Raw genomic sequence first — 17,591 nt, 5'->3', positions numbered from 1 at the left:
AGCGGCTCATCACTGACAATACAGGCCCGAAGGGCGAACTCGACACCGACGCTGTGCAGAGGGCGATACTCCAATATCGTAATACGCCGGACCCTGTCACGAAGCTATCCCCGGCGAATTGTGTCTTCGGCCGGCCCATCCGCGACTTCATCCCGATTCCCCCCGGGAGGTACAGGCCGCACGTAACGTGGCGTGAGACGCTGACGGCGAGGGAGGAGGCCCTCCGCAAACGCCACTTCCGCACAGCTGGCACTTGGGCGGAGCAAACCAAACGCCTCCTACCTCTCGAGGTGGGGGACTCTGTCCGCGTACAGAACCAGACAGGGCATCACCCTAACAAGTGGGACAGGACGGGCAGTGTCGTTGAGGTGCGCCAGCACGATCAGTACGTGGTCAAGATTGACGGGTCGGGCAGGGTCTCAGCTCGTAACCGAAGATTCCTGCGCAAGTTCTACCCAGTCCACAGCGACCGGCCCCCACCTCGTTCGATCTTTGATGATCTGACGTCTCGTGTCGCTGTACCAGCACTTAATGCAATGCCGCAGCTGCCTGGTCTTGCGAGCGGCCAAGTAAGGCCCATGACGGAGTCAGGGCCCACTCCACCATCGGCGCTGCCACCTGCAGGCTCTCCCCGGTGCGGGACGCAGCCCTCCTCTATCGTGCAAGTGGTGCCGGCCCAGGGCATGCTTCGCCGCCGCCGGCCTCTGTGGCCCCTGTGGCCCCTCTCCCACCACCAGCAGACGTGTCGCCGGCGGCAGGCCTGCGCCGGTCCACCAGGAAGACCAGTGGGCCTGCCTGGCATAAGGACTTTGCTGTGAGGTAGTCTTTAATGGGTTATGTGGGCGTTGTGTTCGTGTTGGACTTTCCGCTCGTTTTTGTGGCACAAAGTGCATACGACCGTTCGTTCGATGCTGTTTTTCTTTTATTTCTATCAGCCTTTGTGTTGGAGTGTTAAACGCTCAGGGGGAGATAGGGAATATTGCACTACGGTCCTCTATGTTGTTGCACTACGGACCTCTATGTTGTTGCACATAGCGGAACAGGAAGTTAATGACTCTGTTTAGATGTAAACCTACCAGCAAGTTCAGCTGCTCATGACATGTTTGGTTATTGTCATTTCACTGCTGTCGTTAATAAAAGCAAGTGAACAAATGGAAAGTTGTTCTTATTTAGTAACTATGAAGCAGAAGGAGGGGAATTGTATTTAACACAAGCGTGGAGTGACACACAGCTTTCCTATCTATTAGGCGGGGCTGCCATGTGTTTCTGACCTGATCTGACTCCAGCTCTGTGCTTGTATCGAGTAGGCGTGGCCTATGTGACGTATTAGCTCCGGCTTACTCATATGTGTTAAAGATGCTGCCTTCTGTGGCTGGAGTAGTTATTACAGATTGTATGTTTGGTCCTGCTCCCCTAGTGGCTATGTGTAGTTATCACAACTTAAATGTTGGATCCTGCTCCCTTGTGGCTATGTGGGGGTAATGCAGCTTATGTGCTTAAATTTCATAGCAATACATTAAATTACAATTTGATTACAATACTATACAATAAGCTGGCATAGATAGCTCTTAGATATTTAGAAAGTATTTTATTTTACCTTATTGGATACATCAATGAAGATGGCCTACGTTAAATCATATCATAAAAAAGGTTTTCTAAGTATAAAAAACCAAGATCAAATCATTGTCCATTAAGGAACAAAAAAAGCCAAGAAATAATTTTGCCTGTACGTTGTTTTCTTTGTGCGGATGCTTTATAAAAGCACAATCCCACCTCATACTTTCATGGCCTATCCAATGAGCTGATTTGTTGACAGAGCTTTAGAGTTGCCTATGAACGGATAGTCTATTTTAAGAGGGCGGGCCACTGCTATGGCTAGAGACTGTAAAGGTGCAGCCGAACAGTTTCTGGTTTCAGTGCACAAATGGACCCCAGAGCCAATGGACCCCAGCAAAGAAATCACCCTTAAGTTTTGACTTTAACAGGAATGGGTTTTTGCCTTGAAGAAGTCTTCAAAGTAAAAAATCTGGTAAGTTGATTGTTTTTATTTGAGTGTTCACAATTGTGTTGCCCGGAAATATCAATTATATTTAGGCCTCTATTGCCTAAAATCGATGTTCAATTCTGAGTGTAACTTATTAGCACTCCTGATGATTGTTCTGTAAAAGTATATAGAACCCTTATGAGAAAATAAAACTGCATGTAAACATTTTAAATAACACCCGGGATAGATGGAGATTTAATCCTCATCTCTACCTCTAAGGAGTCATGCCCTCTCCAGAAGTTCCCTTCTCCTCCATCCCCTAAACCCTACAGAGAGGCCTTTTCTTGACCTCAATCTCTCTAAACATAACAATCTTCATCTTCCTCCTCTCCTCTCTCCTCAACCCACTTGAGTATTTTGTCGTCAAACTGACTGTGACTTCTCCTGCTCATCCTCTTCTTCCTCTTCAGCCTCTCAAGAAATGGATTCCCCTTCACCTTTAGACGTTGACGACATTGAACAAATGTCTGCCGTTATTCCATCCAACAACAAATTGTCTTCTGAGTCTAATGCAGCCCCCGTCCCATCGACATCTACCTCCCCAAATCCTAGCCACACCGCTTGTCCTGAGCCTCATGCAGTCGTTGCTGACCTCCCTCCTGCAACCACCATGTCACCTAAAGCCCCCGCCAAACACAGATTTGCTGCCATTGCCAAAAAGGTGATCATCCAAGAGAGATTCAGGAAGGCAGAGGAGGAGGATGCAGCAGATGAAGACGATGGTAGGTACTTCCTGTGCTCTGAGCTCTGTGATGACACTAAAATCAGATTGATCACCAGTTGTGCTCAGACAACCATAGTCATTTTTTCTTTCTCATACATACAAATAGCAATTGATGCCTACACACCGAGCGAGGAGACTAAATCTGTCATTGGCACAACTTGTTGTGAAACATTCATCATTGAGGGGCGAGGCTGTGTGGAAGTTAAACTCCTATTCGTTAAGAGATATAAAGATTCTAGAAGCATATCTGCTTTCATTCTGTTGCTCAGTAGTTTAAGGGATGCGCAAGGCAAGGGATTATTGTCACCAGGGGAGAAACATTGCTGAGCTGTAGAAGATGAATGTGATACTTTTAGAAGTTCATGAGGTTAAAGGATACTGGTGCGACAGTTCTCAAGCCATGTACGCTAATGAGCTCATGTAACAAGAACACATGTTTCAACCATGTCAGAGAGTTGTACACTTTTTTCTTCCAAGTTAGGCTGATACTTGACTTATGACCTTTAGTCATACGTCATAGTTTTATTTAATATCATTGATTATTTTGAGGAGGTATATTATATGGGTTGCAGAATATATGTAGTATGAGTAAAACTACACTTTATTAAAATGGCTAGAAAGGAGGTTAAATTAATGCCAGCACCTTGTGTAGACTAATGTGTTATACAGCACCTTCTTTAATATCATCACACCCCTCTCTCAATTGCTTTGCTCCAGAGGAAGAGCCAGAGGAGAAGGAGTTAACTTTGGAGCAGCTGGAGGAGAAAGCACAAGCTGGAGATGCCCGAGCTCAGACCCAGGTTAGACACACACATACAAACGCACATAAAGGCCAATAAAGATCGTTACACGTGCGTCCATACACTCTTCTGCAAACATACTGATGAAAAGGAATTTATCGTAGGACGATTCTTGACAATAAAGTTGGTTTCATAGAGCATGATCATGGGTAGACACTAGATACACTGGCGGCATTTACCAAGCATCTTCAGTTTAACAACACACATTCTTTCATTACATTCGGTCACAATATACGTATAAACATCAAAGGATACAAAGAGACATAAACCAAAAGTGTTCCTCAAGGTCTAAACTTGACTAATGAATTGTCAATACTATGGCTACAATGGTCACACAAATGCAAACTAACACATCACCGATATTTCCAAAGGAGAGGGGAAGGAAGCTACCTCTAACCATTAACTAGAAATAAGGAAAATAAGATTATGAGGCAGAAGCTACATAGACACGGGCAATATTCATTCAATATTAAATTATGTTATTATGGACAAGGACAATGTGTGAAATATAGGGGGACTCAATCACTTCAGGGCGTCTCAAGTGATTGACACTTGAGACGCCCTGAAAGACCCTGCAACATTTTTGGGGCTCTGGAAAATCTTTAAAGACTGGCAGGAAAAGAATGGCAACAAGGATTTGTGGCTTCTTCTTCAAATAATGACACTGAGACATGTTAAGCATGAATGATAAGCATCAGCATACACAGTGTTCTCACATTCTTCTTCTGCCTGTCTCAACCCGTGCCACCCCCCCGCCCCCAAACCAAACTGTGCCCACCGGCGCTGACTAGGAGGGCGCCCCCGATTCACCCTTGGTATTTCACACACTGGCAACCGCCCTTTAAGTGTTTGTCGCAGGGGCGATGAATTTGGTGGTGAGCGATAAATTGCTGCGACAGTGTTTAGCGTTTTGAACGATGATCAGAGATGAAACACGCATGTTTCAGTTGGCTCAGTAAATAGACTCCTGGTTCCTTCTGTTCCTGTCGAATCCTACATTTGAATATATTCTGATGTTAATCAGAATATAATGTTAATGTTAATGAACACACATGCACACTGACACACACATGCAAATGCACACTCAGGCACAAACACATGCACGCACACACAAACATAAGTACGCACACTCACACGCACACACACAAATAGTTTGTGGCATGTTTCAGGTTTTCAGTCTCAGAGGTGGACAAAGGAAAGCCTTCTGAAGCACACCGGTGTCCTCTTCCGACCTTGTGTTAGATACTGACATGTTCCAAATGCATTCGTTTCATACATACCCTATGTTTGTGCTACATTATACAAAAGCATGATCACACGTTCTCATATACCGGACAATTTGCAGTGACTCTGTAATGCACAGCCACGAAGCCCATGCATTCAAAATTACATTACAAGTGTGTACGTGTGGGGAGGGTTGGAAGATTAGATGAGAAACTGCATTCCTGTCCTCTGACTCTGTAAGTGAGTGGTGTTTTAATGTGCACATCATGCTTGGGAAGGGAGGAGGGGGTCAGTGGTTTTTAAATAGAAGTTAATATTAGAAAAGCGTCACCTGATAGGCCAAAAGTTTGTCTGCACAAACTGGAACAGCATGGACTCTCAAACATGGACCATGGGATTGAGTGTAATGTAGTCTGCTTGTGACAGGAAGGACTGAAGAGTGGACATACCTTGTGTATGTCAAAAACATATATAGATTAGAATGCTTTATTACTAGATTATTAGCAGCCTTTTTAAATAGAAAAACATCTACATTTTCCACAAAGTGTAATCAAGTATTCTTGGTCCGAAGAGACTCCTTCTCCTCCAAGTTTAGTAAAGCATTGTTCCATGGCACTGAGGGACAGCTTCAGCACCTCACTGTGTTGTTTGTAGGAGGAGTTCTGATTGGCCAGTGTCTCCAGCTTGGTCACTAGACCCTGCATGTCGGATACCGTCTTATAAATTCCTGCTTCTGTTGGTCTATCTCTTTCTTCGACACGACCTTCCTCTCCTTAGCATGCAGCCTCAGCCTCCTGTCTTCAGGCATATATATAGATTAGTATGCTTTATTACTAGATTACCTAACCCTTTGTAAATATAATATATAAACATTTTTTATATTTCTAAAAATTCTATACACAAATACATATTATCTTTATTATTTCATTTTTATCAAACCTTTATATTACTAGGCAAGTCCTGTTGAGAACACAAGATCTATTTTCGAGGGAGCCCATAACTTTACTGAAATGAGTGAACTGAAATGAATCAATATTTCATTATCAACATTTTCTTTGTTTACTTTTCAGTTGGGTCAACATTACCTGATTGTAGCCGAGGAGAGGGACACAGAACTTAACAACAGTCTTGCAGTGAGGTGGTTACTGAAAGCCGCCAAGCAGGGAAGGAGAGGGGCAGCTCGTCTTCTTCAGCGCTGCTGGATCCAAAATAAAGGTCTGTGTGTGTGTGTGTGTGTGTGTGTCACTGTGGGAAAAGAGTTGTACCTGGACTGGAATACTCCTGTATACTCCCGGATACTCCATCGATAATTGGAAGTATCTGAGAGTTTGTCAGCTGTTACGCAGACTGGAATACTCCTGGATACGTTGTTCCAAAGATGTGTTGTTTGCGTCTGATTGTGTGGGAGGGTACACTGGAAAAAAGAAAAAGACGATTGATAAAAAGTTAATTTAGAATTCCATATATTGCTATGAAACATTAATGTTGTCTGTGGATCATCAAAACATTTTTATTTCCTGATCCTCCTTTTTGAGCTCAAATATTCCATCTGACTCCATCCTGTCCAACCACAGAATTACATTCTCCATGAACGCTGAAATACTGTTCAGCATCTTCTTTAAAAATGCATTCAACATGTTTGGACTTGGCAGTGGTTTAGTGTTATTTTGGGAGCCATCTTCAGACGGTATACTATCAAAAGGATACGATGGTGGCCTACCTCTTCTGTAATATTCTGAAAAAGCGTAATATCATTCTGTTATTTGCTTCCCCTATAGACCAGTAACTCACCTTCCCCAAAACATTGTTTTTTGCTATTGGCTACTTTACTTTTTGTTGGATTACAACTCCTTCCCTGAACTACAAGCTGGGAAGGGAAAGGGGAAGGGAGATGCTTCAGTAAACGGCCCCTCTCAGACCATTGCATGTTATTAAAGGTCCCATGGCCTGAAAATCTCACTTTATGAGGTTTTCTAACATTAATATGAGTTCCCCTAGACTGCCTATCGTCCCCAAGTGGCTAAAACTTGCGTTTGTTGTAAAACAAGCACTAGGTATTCTGCTCGCCTTTGCATAGATGGAAGCTCTGCAAAGCACTGGCAGCTGGCAGCTGGCAGCACACGGTTCAGTCTACTTCAGATTGATGTTGAAGTGGAAGAACCAGAGACAGTTGTTTGTGATTCATAATATTGTCTGGAGGCGCACACAGCTTTTGGCCGTGATAATATGTATTATATGATATTGATATCTATGTATTATATGATATTATTTAGATATAGAGCTCCAGGACTGTAATGCAAGTGTTGTAGGCTACACTTCTTTGATATTTGGATAACCGTTCTGCTGTTGGTATTATGGTGCATAACACGTCGGACTCTCGTCTCTGGTATTTCCACAACGAGACTCGTAGTGGGGGTTATCTTAGCCTTGGTTGAGTAGGAATTGGGGGAAAGGGACTTTGGCTTTGACTCCCTGAAGTACATGAACCACGACATAGAGGAGAAAGGGATTTTTGCACGAGATTGTCTCCCGCTTGAGCCCCGCTTCCCGCTGCCGAGGGACCACCGACTCGGCGCTTCCCGCTGCCCGCTGCAGGAGGAGGGGGTGGGGCCTAAGCGCTGACCGTCAACAATCGCGGGCAACAATCCCTTTCTCCACCATGCCATGGTTCAGTCTACTTCAGATTGATGTGGACGTGGAAGAACCAGAGACGTTGGAGAAACCGATTGCAGTCGTTTGAGATTCATAATATCATCTGGAGGTGCACACAGCTTTTGGCCGTGATAATATATATTATATGATATAGATATATATGTATCATTTGATATTATTTAGATATAGAGCTCCGGGACTCCGGGTGTTAAAATAAACACTTCTTTAATTAAAATAAGTGTTTATTTTAATTTTGTTTATTTACAGAACACGGCCAAAGGCTGTGTGCGCCTCGCCATTGCGATACATCCACTGTAAACAGAGTGCATGGTACCGTGGCCACAAGCTGCTCAGGGCCGCACCCCCACCTTCCTCCTTCACCCGCCTCCCTCCTCCTCATTTGCATCAAAGCTACAGACACCGAAACAGCGCGTTTGGGGAAAGCTCAATGTGCGACTGGCTCGTAGTGGCTGTAATCCTGCACCAGGGCTGAATTCCGGGAACGTCTTCAAATACTGTGTTAGGGGCCCACTAATATCTATATTAAAGCATCCCTAAAGTAGCATGCCATGGGACCTTTAAAAAATGAAAGGCCAAGCCAGACTAGAGTTTAAATTAACACATTTGTTGTTCATGTTTCTGTTGTTGTTGTTGTTTTTGTTGTTGTTGTGTTATGATCTGGGATGTTATTTATGACATATTGCACCTAGACAGACAGACTTAATGCAAAGAAGCACATTGTAGTTGTAGAGAATATATTTTAATTTGTGCATACACCAGCCTCCAGTCTAGCAGTATTTTAACACAGTTTCACCCCTCCCCAGAATGCTATGTCATGACATCCGAGGAGGAAAGTAATACAGTTACAGTCAACACCTCATGCTTCATGTCCTCAAACTGGTCGACAGACTAAAGAACAGAGGTACCTACATTAACTTCAAGGAGTCTCTTCTTCTACGGCTGACATTTACTGAGTCCATCCCTCTTTGTTCAGTTCAAGCCAGGGCTATTGGTTAACATAAAAGGAGATAACACAACATGACAAATCCCAAATGCAGATACTAAGAAACAGTAAAAACATATGCATCTTCCATTATAATTACCAGGCATCAGCCCAGACAACGAGGATGAAGTGCGGAGGCTGTCCACAGAGAGTAAGTTTGAGCTGGCCGTGCGTAAGGCAGCTATGTTGATGTACTGGAAGCTCAACCCAGACAGGAAACCGAAGGTGGCCATGACTGAGCTGCTGGAAAACGTCAGTCAAGTCAACAACCAGCCAGGTACAGAGAACGCACACACACACACACACACACACACACACACACACACACACACACACACACACACACACACACACACACACACACACACACACACACTCACCAGAGATGTGGAGTCCAGTCAAGTGACTTGATTGTATTTAAGTCAACTCAGGTCAATGTTTTGATGAAATAAACTACTAAAATATAAAAAATGTTCACTGTTGTCAATGTTGACATCTTGACATGCGAGTCGGTTTAATGTTGCCCGGTATCCTCAAGACACTGTGCAGTGGTTAACGCCTGGGTAGGTTAAGACACAAAAAAACACAACATACATTCGACATACATACATTCATGCAAAGAGTAAAGGTCACACACACACACACGCTGTGGCATCCCGCCGCCGGACCTCGGACCGGGCGGGTCTGAGGACACGCAGTAGACGGGGGTTTACCGTCGCCACCCTCCAGCCGGCGACAGAGAGCACCATGTCTCTCCCCCCAATCAGCGCAATCGGAGACACCTGGCTGGAGGAAGGGAAAGGACCAGGAGCCGGGCTTAAAAGGCGCACTAGACCGGGCGAACGAGAGAGTGCCACGGAGAGAGTCCGCACCACAGGGAGAGTGACACGGAGGGAGTAAGCACCAGACCGGGCGAACGGCAAGGGACGCGGAGGGAGTACGCACCAGGGCGAAGCGACACGGAGGGATTCCGCACAGCGCCGGGCAAGTGACACGGCGGGAGTACTCGCTAGACCGGGAGAAGGGCGAAGCGACACAGAGGGATTCCGCACCACGCCGGCGATCTAGAGGCTCACGGAGACCCTAGCACGAGTATACAGACTATTTATTCTGTTGAAATAAACGCCGACTGCGGCTTTAACCCCTGCTTTCCGTGTAATTCCTACCGGGTATCTGACACTTGGGGAGACGGGTTGCCACATATGGTGGAGAATACAGGCAACTCGACCGCGCTACGGGCCGGTTTTGTGAGGGAACCCCCTTTCAGCCGGCATGCAGAACCCGGATGGGACCGCGGCGACGGCTGCCCAGCAGCAGCAGCGGGAGACCACGGAGAGTCTGGCCCTGCTCTACGAGGCCGTACTACGGCTCACCGAACTAACCGCCGCGACCGCCGCCGCAACCGCCGCCGCGACCGCCGCCCCGATGCAGCCGGAGACGACGCCGCCGGAGACGACGCCGCCGGAGACGACGCCGCCGGAGACGACGCCGCCAGAGACGACGCGGCCCGAGATGAGGCCGCGGGAGGCGGGGCCGTGAGACGAGTCACGCCGGCAGCAGACGCAGCCATGCATGCTAGCGACCTGCTGGGCACAGGGGAAAACAGGAAGCCCGACCATACCGGCGCGGGTAATGAACCGGGGCACGCAGGCCCTCGAGGATACCGGCAGCGTGGTCACTCTCCTCCGCCCCGACTTGGCGGGCGGGAAGGAGGGCGCGCCCATAGAGGTGACCTGCATACACAGGGACACCCGGACGCTCGAGACCTGCCACGTCGTCATCCGGACCCCGCACGGGGTATTCACGACGCGGGCAGGGATCGTACCCCACCTACCGGTGCCGCTGCTAATCGGGAAGGACTGCCCGATCTTCCACCGGCTACAGGACCCGGCGCGTGAACTCCGGAGCCGGAGAGAACCACCCCGCAGAGGGGTGAGGGGAGTTCAACAGGCCTACGGGGCCACCAGGCCTCCGTCGTCCCCCGGAGGGCGAACAGAGGAGGCTGAGCCCGCGGCCTCACCGGAACCAGAGGCCGTGGCGCTGCTCGAGGCCGATCCAGAGACCGACATCGACACTGAGCCCACGACAGAGGCCTCAATCCAGGCCGATGAGACGTCGGTCGAGACCCAGCCTGCGGTGGAGACGGAGCCCGAGGCGGAGGCTGAGCCCGCGGCCTCACCGGAGCCAGGGGCCGTGGCGCTGCTCGAGGCCACCTTGGAGCCAGAGCTCGAGGTCGACGTCGACACCGAGCCGGAGGCAGAGGCAGAGACGGAAGCGGCAGAGACGTCAGTCGAAGCAACAGACTCCCCTAAAGAAGCTGAGGACGATCACCTGTCCGTGTCGATCCCCAACGAAGACGCCATCACGCTGGATGTGGATGGGGACGACCTCCTGGAGACAGGTAAACCTGTGAAGCCTCCAGATCCCGACAAGAGCGCTGACGACCACCTGGTCCCCTCTGGACCCACGGGCCACGACGATGACGACGACGACCTGATGGAGGAGGTGACCAAGGACCCCGGCTCCAAGAATGCGTCGACCGCCAAGCCGCTGCAGCAAATCATATTGGACCACAAGTGTGCCTATCAAGCCCAGAGCCGGTGGAGGGCGGAGGGAGGTCATCCTGGTCACCGACCACGCCCCCCTGAAGCAGATGGCCGGAGCCAGGGACACCAACGCACGAGTGACGCGGTGGTTCCGGGCCCTCCGAAACATCAGGTATTATCTCCTAGGGAGGGAGGTCATCCTGGTCACCAACCACGCCCCCCTGAAGTGGATGGCCGGAGCCAGGAACGCCGACGCCCTGTCACGCCGGGATGCCTGCTTGAGCGGGTTCACCGACGACCAGGGGCCTGAGCAAGCGGTGGAGGAGTGTGGCATCCCGCCGCCGGACCTCGGACCGGGCGGGTCCGAGGACACGCAGTAGAAGGGGGGTTTACCGTCGCCACCCTCCAGCCGGCGACAGAGAGCACCACGTCTCTCCCCCCAATCAGCGCAATCGGGGACACCTGGCCGGAGGAAGGGAAAGGACCAGGAGCCGGGCTTAAAAGGCGCACCAGACCGGGCGAACGAGAGAGTGCCACGGAGAGAGTCCGCACCACAGGGAGAGTGACACGGAGGGAGTAAGCACCAGACCGGGCGAACGGCAAGGGACGCGGAGGGAGTACGCACCAGGGCGAAGCGACACGGAGGGATTCCGCATAGCGCCGGGCAAGTGACACGGCGGGAGTACTCGCTAGACCGGGAGAAGGGCGAAGCGACACGGAGGGATTCCGCACCACGCCGGCGATCTAGAGGCTCACGGAGACCCTAGCACGAGTATACAGACTATTTATTCTGTTGAAATAAACGCCGACTGCGGCTTTAACCCCTGCTTTCCGTGTAATTCCTACCGGGTATCTGACACTTGGGGAGACGGGTTGCCACAACACACACACACACACACACACACACACACACACACACACACACACACACACACACACACACACACACACACACACACACACACACATACACACACACACACGTTCATGTATACGCATACATACAAAGGGTAAAGGTTCCACACGCACATGCGTACATGTATACATAAGAGAAAAGGTAAAAATAGTTCCAATATTCTGCATATCACATGACCGTCCAGAAGGAAGAAGCTGTGATTTGTGGTGGTTATTTTTAACAGGTGGCATCCCTGGACCAACCACAGGCCAGACCCAAAAGATCTTACAGAGCATGGTCAGCAACAGGAGTAAGTATAAGTGTGTCAGCATTTAATTCTGTTTTTTTCATTTCATAAGTCTACATGTGTGTTCTGTGTCTTTCTGTCTGTATACCAGACAAATTCAAACGTGAACATGTCCTGCTGTGTTCTTAGCTCAGGATCTGGTGGACCTGGATGACTTTGTTGAGATCACTAAGCAGTTTGCCCAGGGCATGGCCGTGCCATCCTCCCCTCCCCGCACCGTGACGCAGGAGAACAAGAGCAAGGTAGCGCTCATGTCTTCACGACTAGTGTTAGCATGGCAACAGGAACCAAAGAGATAGGATCCAAATAACAGGAGAATTCAGGAAATGTAACAAAAAGGCTTTAATAAAGAAATCCCCCAGATCTAAGTTACAGTAACATAAATGGAGGAAACCTGCTCAGAAAACCAAACATATTGGGTGGAGTGGAGGGTCTGGGGGAGGAATCAGGGGCAAGGGGCCCGAGGGCGGAATAGAGCCAGAAATATCAGATGGACAGCCTGGATCCTGGAGAGGGACAAAGCAGGATATCTAAGGCGGATGGCCTGGAATCCGATGCTGTTGGATTTTGTGTGTCTGCTTGTGTGTGTACTCACGTGAGTGTACCTGTGTGTGTCCATGTGTTTAAGCAGAGCCCAGAGCCACTCCCACAATCAGAAAGGAAGACATCTAAGGGTTCCTGGGGCCTGGCCCAGGGAGGGATGATGCTGAACTCTAGGCGCAGTGGAGCCCTGATTAGAGCCATGGCCTTAAAGTCAAACTTCATGGTGAAGTACAGTTCATCTTGGTTCCTAGGACATCTGTGTGTGTTTATCATTACAATAAGTAGAGCTTTGTTGATTGACATTTGCTGATTATTTTCTGAACTGTTTTAGACACCAAGGTTAAAAGCTTAATCAAATAAATAAGGAAAAAATAATAATCACAGGGCAGACTCTTGATAGTTATGTAGATTATAAAGAAAGACAAATATGCTCTGACAAACATACATATTTCTATTTGACTCATAACATAGTTTATTATGCTTGCTGGGAAGGTTGTTTCGAAAGTAATTGCAACTGTAGATTTCTTAATAAACTTTATGTACAGAACTCCTTAATCTTATCTCCTTAAATAATAAATCGTATTAACCTAAGCCTCTTTTTCTTCCTGAAAGGTTGTACTGCATAATGTGTTCTCCTTATCCGTTGCGTGTGTGTTGCCAGATGCTCCAGTACCCCCTCCACATTGTGATGGAGGTGAAGGAGCACCTGGTGGACTGGGCATCGCGCGCTGGCGTCCTGTGGCTAAGCACCATCATCCCCACACAGCACGTCAACGCCCTCATCTTCTTCTTCATCATCAGTAATCTGACAGTGGACCTGTTCGCCTTCATAATCCCCCTGGTCGTCTTCTACATGTCCTTCATCTCCATGATCTTCTGCACTCTACGCGTTTTCCAAAGAAGCAAGGTCAGTGTTTCAGATGCCACTGGTAGGAGAAACATGCATGGTTTGTTCACTGCAATCAGAGGTTATTTATATTTTATTATTAGACATTAAAGCAGTTTTTATAATTGGGCATTTATATTTGTTATATTTGTTTTGGGTTTTGTGTATTGTTTGTTTGGTCTGAGGGCTCTGAAATATCCATTAAACATTAATTTCATAGAAGATGAGCCCAAATATTGTATTTGGTGTCACCTTTTCCTCAGAAGTTTAAACGTATGTATTGTTTATATCCCCAATCCTTGTGGTTTTTCCAGATGTGGGAGAACTTCAGTACTCTCACCGCCCTCCTTACACGCTTTGAGCCGGGGCTGGACGTGGAACAGGCCGAGAGCAACTTCAGCTGGAACAATCTAGAACCGCACCTGTACTTCATCCTCTCCGTCTTCTTCGTCATCTTCTCCTTCCCTGTAGCAGACAAGATCTGGATCCCCTGTTCAGAGCTGGCCACCGTGGCCATCTTCTTCTTCGTCATCAGCTACATGAGCCTGAGCCCTGCTGCGGCCACCTACGCACGGCGGGCCATGGTCATAGAGGTCAGAGGTCACATCCCTGGTCATCTTATAAGTTCTTTTTAAACTGTTGCCATTCCCAATTACCCCATCTGGAATGTTTAAAGAACATTTAATATTTTCTTATAGACAAGTATCCCCTAAGACAAATGACAGACCACCCAAGTGTTGCCGCATCCACTGGTCTCGCTAGAAACCTGCAAACTCGAAAGAGGTGCAAAGCTATTTCTTAAAACTTGTTTAAATGCCAAAACGTCCTAATTTGCTTTGGATATTTAAAATGATTTATAGTATATATATTATAATATATATTATCTTTTTAAGTTAAACAGTGATGGACCCTGATGTGATGCAGTGGTGATAAGGTGACGACAACACTTCGGTGGTCTATTATGCAGATACATCTCCCTCCATATTTTCAATTAATCTCCAATGCAATAATGTCAGATTTCCACAATTATTTTGAAGCATAGTCCTTAATATCTTCTGCTCTGAATCCTCCTCCCAGGTAGCGTCATCTCTGTGTTACCTGACGCGGTTCCTTCCAGAAAAGATGGCCATTCGCATTTTGGGGCGCACCTTTGCTACTCTGCCACTAGGGGAGTCTGTGGTGCTGAAGCTCAGTCTGCCCTGCCTGCTATATGTTTATCTATTCTACCTGTTCTTCAGGTGAGCAGAGAGATTTGTTGTGTGATTTGTTGCAGATTTTTTTTTCTTCTTTGCAGTTCAATGCATATATCTCTAGATGCACAATGCTAGAACATTTTAATCTCGTGAAAACATCAATCAAGTGATTTGTGGCTTATCCGTGCCAATGTGACATTGGCACAAGTGTCATCCGCGGCAAACCTCACACCCAACGTCTTAAGAACCCTATAACCATTCGCCCACACAGTTCAAATCAATTGGCTTTGTGGTCACCTTCCTGTGCTAGGGTAACGGTCCAACCCCTACTCCATGGCTGAATGCACCTGTCCAGTTACTATTGATGCTAATCAGTCAACCGCTTAACATTTCTTTTAGTAGAACATGAATCTGACTGTTGATCATATGGTATCCCCCCTCCCAGCATGGGGCGGAGCCGTGGTTTCCGGGGCACCTACTGCTTCCTGGTGCCCTACCTTGTGTGCTTCCTGTGGTGGGAGTTCTCTGTAGTGCTGCTCCAGAACTCCTCCGCCATCGGTCTGATCCGCACCTGCGTGGCCTACTTCCTCCTGCTATTCGCCCTGCCTGTGCTGGCCTTTGGCCTGGCCCTGATGCTGCTCATCCAGATGGCCAAGTGGTTCCTGGAGCTGGAGCTGACAAAGATGGTGGTGACGCTGGCCCTGTGCGCCGTGCCTGTGACCCTCCGGCTCTGGACGCGCTTCAGCCTCTCCATCCTGGACGTCCTGCGCTCGCTGACGCACGGCGGCGTCGTCAAGGTCCTGCTCTTCTGCGTCTCCATGGTGATCCTGTTCTTCTGGATGTATGTCTACCACTCGGAGGGTTTGAAGGTGTACAACTCCACTCTGACCTGGGGCAAGTACAGCGAGCTGTGCGGGCCTCCCGCCTGGCAGAGCAGAGGCATGGCCCAGACCCAGATGTTCTGCAGCCATCTGGAGGGCCACCGGGTCACCTGGAACGGCCGCTTCAAGCAGATCCGCCTGGCCGACCAGGAGAACGGACCCCAGTCATTCATCAACATCCTGCCCGTGTTCATGGGGGACTGGCTGCGCTGCCTCTACGGCGAGGCCTACCCCAAGTGTGAGACAAGGAACGCCACGCTGGTCAACGCAACGCTGGTCAACTCCACGCTGCCACTGGAAGGGTCGCCGTTGATGTTAAACATGCAGGAAGAGGCGGAGCTCTGTCAAATCAAGGCCGTGGCCAAGCACTCGTGTCACGTCAAGCGCTTCGACAGCTTCCTGTTCGAGGTGACAGTGGGGAAGATCGTGGGCGAGGGAGGCGGGGCGGAGGACCCGGGCCAGGACATCATACTGAAGGCCAGCCACGAGTTCAAGCAGGTCCTCCTCAACCTGGAGCCTGGGAACGTTGTGGAGTTCAGCACCAAGCTGGAGGGCAGCTTAGGGGCCAAGGCTCCCGCCTTTGAGCTGAAGGCGATCCACTGTCTGGACTGCGTGGCCTCGCCTCTGGCCGGAGGGAGGCAGGTGAAGCTCGAGAGGAACTGGAGGCGGAACACGCTTGAAGCCTTGAAGTTTGCTTTTGATTTTTTCTTCTCACCATTATTGTTTGCCAAAATCAATGTCTGATAGAAGCAACCAATACAAATTGCAGGGAGAGAAAGGATGAGGTGTGTGTTTGTGTGTACGTGTGTACGTGTTTTAGCTTACATATGCTAGTGCATCTTTACATGTGTTTACTTAAGTGTATTGCTTTACTTAACTTTTCCTTTAGTCTTAATATATGTTGGTCTATCTATATATATATATATATATGTATTTATGAATGTCAATAGATTTTTTTGGTCACCACTAGGTCTACAAAAGTTGGCAAGTTGGAGATTTGATGTTCAACAAGTCTGAAAAATGCAGATGTCATTTGAATATTTTCACTCTTTTGAAGCCTCATTAAAAACATTCATCCATATTAATTAGAAAAGGTTAACTAATCAAAACAATGACAAAAGACATGGTAGACGTACATGGAAGTAGTTTACTTCACCACCACTGCCAGTGAAAAATCTATCTGACGGGGGTCTGGCCTTTTTCTTCCTGCCCTAATGTTCTGTCATTGGATAGTACTCATTACCTCAACACATGCTGTGTATGGCTTGTTCTTATAGTCCTCGATACGTCCTCATTATTGAGTGCTAACTGTGAGCGTGGAAGGTCCCGGCCTGATAGTGCTGGGTTTTTATTGCCGATATCGAGTACCATGGCAATCCAATGCTGCTGTCCGAGTCTGAGAGGCTTAACCTTCTTGGACACTTAATTTAAAGACAGTGGTCGTGGATGTGTGTATGTCAACCCAAAATCCATGGCAGAACAATCATACTATCAATAACTGAATGAGCTTGATGAACGTTGTTGTAACGTTATTACGTTACTGTTCACATTACAGTGTTTCCCACAGAAAATGAGTCTACTTGTGGCGGTAGCTGACGGCCACAGGTAGCTATGTTTCTTCAATGTTTCAACCACAAGTATGTGGAATATATATGTTGTTTAATAAAAAATAGATATGATATCACCGATTCTGAATCCAAAAAAAATGTTTCAAAGTTTCTAAGTACGTTTATATCAAGGTATCATTTTTTCAATGCTTGTGGCACTTCTGATGCACTTGACGGAATAGAATGGCGGTAGGCTGTTTTCTGGTTATGAAATAAACAAAATTGTATATTTTACTAGACCCACATATTTCAAACATGGGGGAGAATGAGCCCCATTTTGGTTCGG

The 17,591-nt window shown here is 47.9% G+C and overlaps 1 protein-coding gene across 1 annotated transcript; it reads left to right on the top strand.

Annotated features, from left to right (window-relative positions):
- Window positions 1–2,465: 2,465 nt before the first annotated feature.
- Window positions 2,466–16,442, top strand: wfs1a (Wolfram syndrome 1a (wolframin); the record flags this gene model as incomplete). Its single annotated transcript, XM_079730703.1, has 11 exons — window positions 2,466–2,766; window positions 3,486–3,568; window positions 5,863–6,007; window positions 8,551–8,724; window positions 12,133–12,198; window positions 12,325–12,437; window positions 12,815–12,961; window positions 13,400–13,645; window positions 13,939–14,217; window positions 14,702–14,862; window positions 15,263–16,442. 11 exons carry the CDS (start codon window positions 2,466–2,468, stop codon window positions 16,440–16,442), a joined length of 2,895 nt encoding a protein of 964 aa, XP_079586829.1.
- Between the last annotated feature and the right edge of the window lie 1,149 nt (window positions 16,443–17,591).

Source organism: Pollachius pollachius, assembly GCF_949987615.1.
Source record: "Pollachius pollachius genome assembly, chromosome: 2".
Classification (NCBI taxonomy): domain Eukaryota; kingdom Metazoa; phylum Chordata; class Actinopteri; order Gadiformes; family Gadidae; genus Pollachius; species Pollachius pollachius.
The sequence above is the reverse complement of the archived record's forward strand: the minus strand, read 5'-3'. Positions and strand labels throughout refer to the sequence as shown.